This window comes from Triplophysa rosa, linkage group LG10 (assembly GCF_024868665.1).
Source record: "Triplophysa rosa linkage group LG10, Trosa_1v2, whole genome shotgun sequence".
In the NCBI taxonomy this organism is placed as follows: domain Eukaryota; kingdom Metazoa; phylum Chordata; class Actinopteri; order Cypriniformes; family Nemacheilidae; genus Triplophysa; species Triplophysa rosa.
Genome location: NC_079899.1, coordinates 20,040,538 through 20,047,892, shown reverse-complemented (window position 1 = coordinate 20,047,892; position 7,355 = coordinate 20,040,538). Strand labels below are relative to the sequence as shown.

General features: G+C 38.6%; 1 protein-coding gene across 3 annotated transcripts; it reads right to left on the bottom strand.

Annotated features, from left to right (window-relative positions):
- Positions 1–107: 107 nt before the first annotated feature.
- LOC130560814 (cytochrome P450 26B1) lies at positions 108–6,274 on the bottom strand. 3 transcript variants are annotated; one of them, XM_057344848.1, is made up of 7 exons: positions 5,742–6,274; positions 4,935–5,271; positions 3,959–4,183; positions 3,242–3,499; positions 2,998–3,153; positions 2,379–2,789; positions 108–1,353 (listed from the first exon to the last, which is right to left on the bottom strand). In XM_057344848.1, the coding sequence occupies exons 2-7, from the start codon at positions 5,136–5,138 to the stop codon at positions 976–978; spliced, it is 1,632 nt and encodes a 543-aa protein (XP_057200831.1). In that variant the 5' UTR covers positions 5,139–5,271; positions 5,742–6,274; the 3' UTR covers positions 108–975. The 3 variants fall into 3 exon arrangements, with proteins under 3 accessions (XP_057200831.1, XP_057200828.1, XP_057200829.1); XM_057344845.1 differs by having other exon boundaries at positions 3,224–3,499; positions 5,742–6,273; XM_057344846.1 differs by lacking the exon at positions 5,742–6,274 and having other exon boundaries at positions 3,224–3,499; positions 4,935–5,707.
- Positions 6,275–7,355: the final 1,081 nt, after the last annotated feature.

Below are 7,355 nucleotides of genomic sequence, written 5' to 3'. Positions count from 1 at the left end.
TTGACTAAAACCAGTTACAACATCCAGCACAATTGTTGCTTACCTGAAAATGACAGGACATGACGATGTCTGAGCCAAAGAAAACTAAAATTCTCAAGCACTTAAACACATCAAATATCTTTATTTAACAGATATCTTAAACATTAACAGAACTACAAATGCACATTTTAAAATAGATATAGTAGAAGATATTAAATGAACACAAATACTTAGCATCTACTCCTCAAGACAAGCATGAGAACAGAAACTTCAAATTACACACAAGTATTGACAAGACAAGAACACACACATGCTCCTATTTTGGAGAAAAAGTGCTGCTTGTTTTCTCCTTCCCTGTATTTAAACCAATCCCCCATTTCACAGCGCAAGGGTCATTTTTCACAGTTTACATTCATCATAAACACAAACTATCCATTAGTAGCCTATTTATTAAATCAATATCTTCTGTAAGTACTAGAGTACAAAAGCCAAAGACAGTATGAACAGCTAGCTAAAACTACAACTGCAATAGTAGTGGCATATAAACTAAAGAAAAGTGGCATATTTGTTTCATATTTAGTAGCTATTATGAGAAAAAAATAACAATATTTATAAATAGATAGAGCTTATTCATGTTTCTACTTCATTTCACAAAACAGGTTTATATATCATAAGTCTGAGATAACAGAATAAAATGTATTAAAAAAAAACATCCTATCAAAATCTATATGATGTGATGCCCTCGTCAACATGGCTCGTGTTTGTATACATTTTGCAACCATTCTAAAGTAACTTTCATGCATATTTACCCCTCTCCAAACTTTCACTAAACATGGCAAATGCCTCAAGACAGGAGTTCATGATTCCCAGTAGGGCCTGTTATCTAATGACTGTTATGTCAATGTCCGTCATTTTACTCCACTCCATTCTATTGGATTAGCACGTGTTTTTCTTTATCGAGCATGAAACAGTACAGAGTCTAATTATAGATTTTGCTTATATATGAGTGGATTCCCTCCTATTTCTCTCGACGCTGTGATTTCTGTTGTTAAAAAACACGTGCAGTCCATTGACCGGGTGCACGACCGGCACGGTCTGCATTCTGGGATATGTCTTTGTCGCCAGACTCCACTCCGCCGTGACGAGCAACTCCACTGCCAGAGTTTTCAACACAATCAAAGCGAGTTCCCGCCCGATGCAGCTCCTCACTCCGCCCCCGAAAGGCACGTAACTGAAACGCTCGTTTTTGATCTCATCCCGATCCGCACCGAAGCGATCCGGGTCAAACAGCTCCGGGTTCTGATAGGCTTCGGCGGTCTCGTGCGTGTCACGGATACTGTACATGACGCTCCACCCTTTCGGGATCTGATAACCCTGCAGATGAAAAAAAAACAGTTATTAACATAACATTACAGTTAATATGTTTCATCGGCTAGTTTGTAACAAATTCGTGTTGGCATGAATGCGGCACTCACTTAATCCTTGGTGTTTCGAGTCAGATCCGTGGGCGTGGCTTGTTGGTTTTGACTAAATCTTTGGTGTTTCAAGTCTTACGAAACCTTTACCCTAACCCACACCCTAACCCTAACCTTACTGTAACCATCTAAACTACCTATGATTGTTAAAATTGACGAAAAAACACGTTTGGGTGATCACGTCTGTCTCGAAACACCAAGGATTTAGTGAGTGCCGAATGCGGAGTGATAGTAGCCTAGCCAGCCTATCAGTTAAGATAACAGGCAGTACCCGGATGTAGGTCCGTTGTCGGTTTCAGGTTGTTATCAGGGACTAACCAATCAATTTTATTTCGTTTGCTTTAATGAATGTTTTTGTAATTTTATGCATACAATCTACAATGTTTACTCTGAAACAGTAGCTATATGTACATAAACGTAAACTACATGTAGGACCCAGAGCCGTTGAATATGAGAGTTAGGACACTCACATTGACCTCCATAGGAAGAATAGAATGCGGAACTCGCGTCATGGAGCGTCCGATAGTTCCAAACATTGCACTGAAGCCCATTCATTTCAGTGTATCCCAAACGCATATAACTGCATGTTTTTACATTTTAACGAGTTGGCAGTTGAAATTAAATGTATAAAAAACAAAGACTGATCTTATATTCATATTACTCCCAAGATAAAATGCGGCTATAAATGTAGTCATCGTAGTAATCAGTGTACACGATGTGCTAATATTTAGCAAAATGAATGCAAATACAGTTGCTGTTATTTCTCCCGCTAAAATCCATTTAAATAGGTTGAAAGCACCGTTTGGAACTATTGAGGGCTCCATGAACCACGTGACCACACGGCAGCGAGATCGAGTGTCGTAACTCTCATATTCAACGGCTTTGGCAGGACCCTTATGTTTCCTGAAAGAATAAGGAACTTACATTCAATTCAAATGTTTGGAGCACCGTCCTGTATCCTCCAGACACCGGGGGAAGAAACCGGATGACCTCTTTGACCACACAGTCCAGGTAAGAAAGCTTACTCAGTTTCTCCAAACTTAGATAAGGTACGTGAACTCGAGAGCGACGCCCCTCTTCCTTTTCGGCAGTTTCACAGCACGTTGTTTTATTCATCGTTGATTTCCTCTCAGCAGCATCGCTTTCCTCATTGATGGCATTCCCATAGCAACGAGAGCGGCAGTGGCTGTGGGATTCACCGACCAAGCCCTCGCTCTCCAGCTCGACTCTGGCGCGCTCGCTCACTTCAGGATGGCGCAACAGCTGCAGGATGAGGGATGTTGATGCGCTGGCTGTGGTGGAGTGCGCAGCGAAGATTAACTCCACCGCTGTTTCCTGGAATTAATTCACGTGTATAAATTCAAGAAACGCGCTGTTATATCGAAAAGACAATATGCTACAAACTTTATTTGTTATTATTGTGTAATAACAGCCATTATTGTAAACGTGCAACAAGATGACTAGGCCAATTTTAACTTTTATAACTGGGACAGATAGTTGCAACCATTTGATTAAAAAAAATGCAAAAAGCTTTGGGTTTTACCTTAAGTTCTTGCATTGTGAAATCGTAGTCGTTCTCTCGTGCACTACTTAGGATATAGTCGAAAGCATCACAGTAATCGCTGGCTTGCTGCTTTTGCAGTTTCTCCTCTATGATCTTCTCCATAGCAGAATGTAGGATCTCACGGGCCCTGATTCCCTACAACAAGCCGCAAATTTGGTTAGGTAGGTAGGTAGGTAGGTAGACAGACAGACAGACAGATTCCCACCTTGCGCAGGCCGCTTACGGGGTTGTCAATAGGCAGAGAGAAGAGGTTGTTCATGAGTTGTTCGAAGGTTTTCGAGAGAGAGAGAATGCGCTGCTCATCCAGGCGCAGGCCGAGCAGGACCCGCACTGCGATGCGGAAGGTGAGCAACTTGGAAGCGGCATAAACATCCACAGAGTCGGTTTCAGCGCACCACTTAGCAATTTCAGACTTTACAACATCTTGAAGCCGCGTCAGATACGTCTCGAGCGCTCCGCGGCTAAACACTTTTGCAAGGATCTAAAAAGCAAATGAACTGTTATTTATTTAATGCATAACGGTACATGCTGAAGTGGCAATATTATTGGGCGAGAAACAGAAAACAAACAAAAAAGTAACAGTAAAAAAATTATAAAAGCAAAAGTTTATGAAAAATAAAACATTAATACAGTGTAACATTTTTATCCAGTGTCTTGTATATATATATATATATATAATTTATAGCAATATCTTTTGGGGTATTATTTTATTTTTTATTAAAATGCATTAATTTATTAACTAAATATGACAACTTGGTAAACGAAATTTGAATATTCAGTAAAGTGAAAGGGACATTTGTAAAACAAACATTTACATATAAACTAATAAACCAGTCATACTTGCATGTTTAGTCATGCATTTAACAGAATGTTATGCCTATTTCACATCAGGTCACACCTAAAAAAATTTGTTGCATGCATTTTAAAACATTAGACTTACTTTTCTTTTTCTCTTGTGTAAGTCTCCAACCGAGTTTACCAGAGTGTGTGGCCCGAGGATGATGCGCGTGCTCTGAGGCCACTGCGTGCACACGAGCGTGTGCTCACCCAACAGAATCTTACGAATGTTTTCTGCCCCGGTCACCCGGATAACAGGTTTTCCCAAAAGATGAGTTTTAAAGACATTTCCATGTTTCTCACGTCTGGAGATATGAAAACTGGACCCCTGTCAAACGTAAAAGAGAATGTTTAAGTAGTATTAAATTCCCCGTTGTTTTATACTTTCGTGATACTTATGTTAAGGACATGGATTACAATTTTTTTAGCAATAAAATAATTTAAAGTTGATAAAAATAAATACGAAAAATACGATTTTTTTAAGTTATACTTTCTATTCATTTCAATAGAAATCACCTTAAAACTCTTCGATGGCATTTAGTTATTTTTGGCATATTCTGGAATAAAATGATCAAAAGTTCATTCTGGCACTGTGTACTGAATCTAGGAAAAGAATTACACCCTCATCAAGTTCACGCATGCCATGGGAATAATTCTTGTATAGCCACTTGTAGGCCTTTATGAAGCCAGCAGAAGTGGTTCAAACTTCATACCCCTTATGCTCGTTTGTTTGGGGAAAACAACCTAAATTACAGTTTAATCGATTAATTGTAAAAACTTTAATGATGATCCTATTTAAGTTATTTTGCCTAAGCTACTATAATAACAAAACAGTGTCTTATAGCTACAAGCAGCGCTACGAACTAATTAATAGCCTACTCATAATTTAGTAGGCTTACATAGTATGAATACATAGTGGCATGATGATTACTGTACTGCAAAGTGTGACTTTATAATTAACAGCTTTTAAAAATGTGGATAAGCGCATTTTTGTGGTTACTTAATTGGCAGAGCAAATGCAATAAACTAGGATAAGGTTTAAACGCTTATTACATTTTTATTTAGGTTTTCAACTTTACCTGGAAAAGCCAGTGGAAAGATTCTCCGACCAGCGGCCATCCCATGGAGCCCTGCGGCAGTGGAAGTTTACATGCCCGATCCCGATGGATGCTCCACCTGAACTCCCACAGCAGCCGCGACACCACCAGCAACAGCAGCGTGGGTAGGACGGCACCCAGAACCGTCAGCACCGTAGACACAAGGCAAAAATCGTGCCCGAACATCTTTAACGAAGATCAATGCCAAAACGAAGGGGGAAATCCACGTTCCTGTTTTTTTCCGTGATGGTTTCTTGATGGAGCGCCTCCAAAAGTTGCGCAATACAATAAAGGGACCCTTTACGCGCTCCTTGGATATCTAGGAATGACCAGCGCACGGATTTGACGTGAGCTTTATAAAGACAATTCACAGAGAAGACAGAAGAGCTACGCTGCTTTAAATCTCTCTGACGTTCGGAGAATGACAAGAAACTGACAACTACTCCAAACAGTTTTACAAGTTGCATGCGCTGGCATGTCTTTCATCCGAGTTTATCCACCGGGTGCAATCCCCGGGACAGCCCTTCCTCTCACCCACGCTATGACTAAACCTGACACGAATTGAACTTGAAATAAAGCTGAACGACAAGCACATAAGTTTTTGCTTAAATCTGTGCTTAAGAACGAAAACCTTTCTGCACTAAGAACTTTGTAATTAAAACCCAAAGGCATAACATAAAATAGTCACTTTTAGCGATCAAAAGTTTTAGAACTTGCTATTAATAGGCTAATCTAAGATCACAGCGTCTAATAACAGGACACAGAGGGAGTCAATGTTTGTGTACTCACCTAAGCACAAGTGTAAAACCATACCGATGACATGCAGTGAGCTCTTGAATCTTCCAGAGTCTGTCTCTCTGGGTTGTGCTGTGTGTCTTCAATGCATCTCTCTCGCTCGGGCTTTATAGGTATTGGCACATATTATGAACCACCTTCAGTGACGTATGAAGATTTTTTTTGTGATAGTTCGTAGGTCGTGCATAGATCACAGGGGATGGGGAAGGTTCTTATAGCGTCCAGAGAGAGAGAGAGAGAGTTTTAGGGGGTTTTACTGATTGGTTACCTGTTTCCTTATTGAGATTCAATTTAATCCACTTGTAATTAAAACATCGTTTGATAACAAAGACATTTATGGGTAAAATTGTGCGAACTCAGAGAACAGGCAGCGTAACTCGTTCTCTTTTTTTAAACCGGGAAAATCTGGTAAAACTGAAAATCATAATAATATTAATAGAATGATTTAACGAATATCACAGATATGTACATTTGCTTAAAGAATACTTGCATGCCACAGAAAAATTCCAGACACCAGCCTAGTGTTAAAGACCCTTTAAAATTGTATTTTTCCTCAATTCGAAAAATACATTTTTACTTGTTGAGTTTACATGTGCACCCGGTTCTCCTTTTCAATGCTAAAATAATAAATAATTTTAATTAGTCACAAAAATGATGACATAAATTGTATATTTAAAGCCTAACCTAAAATAATCTCTCACTAGAAAAACTTAAATTTATTTTTTAACTGACGCCAAAGCTTATATTTTTAGCCAAATAGCAAAATTCCCACCCAGCTTGTATCTTGCTGGTCCTTAAAATGATTTTGTTTGCTATTCAATAAATTACAAAAAAAGCTAACAACACAAACGTACCAATTTGCCAAAAGTGAAATATTCAATATTATTATCACAAACCACCAGTTTTTGAAATAGTAATATCATGATCTTCATCTCTTTTCTTTCTGGTCACAGTGATCCCATAAAATTGTGGTTCTGTCCACAGCAGCTTTAAGAAGGGTTTTAACCTGTCAACGGAATGATACAGAACAAAAGATGGTTAGTTCAGGTCACCTATCTCTGTTGCTCTTTTCTACGTCTATGAATGATTTTTGATGTGTAAGCTAAAAAATTTGACTTTTAGGGTCACAGTATAAAGGGCAGAAGAGATAGAGAAGTAGGAGACATTCCCTGTCTGGGGTGCTGGAGCAAGTCCCGTTATTAATTTTAACAACTGAGACTCAGAATACCAACTATAAAGCTCAAAGTCAGGTTAAAGACGTGCAGGGGCTTGTCACATAGTTAAGACACTCATGGCCAGGTCTCCTCTCACATCAGAACTAATGTAGACATTAAACACTCTATCATAAAACACATATACAGTGAGGGAAATAATTATTTAATCCCCTGCTGATTTTTTAAGTTTGCCTGCTTACAAAGAAATGAAGGGTCTATAAGTTTTATGGTGGATTTATTTTAACTGATAGAGACAGAATATAAAAAAATCAGGGGAAAAATGTTATATAAAGGTTATAAATTGATTCGCATTTCAGTCAGTGAAATAAGTTTTTGATCCCTGAGAAAACAGGGTTTATATATTTTTCTTTCATAAAACAAGACTAAATATCTT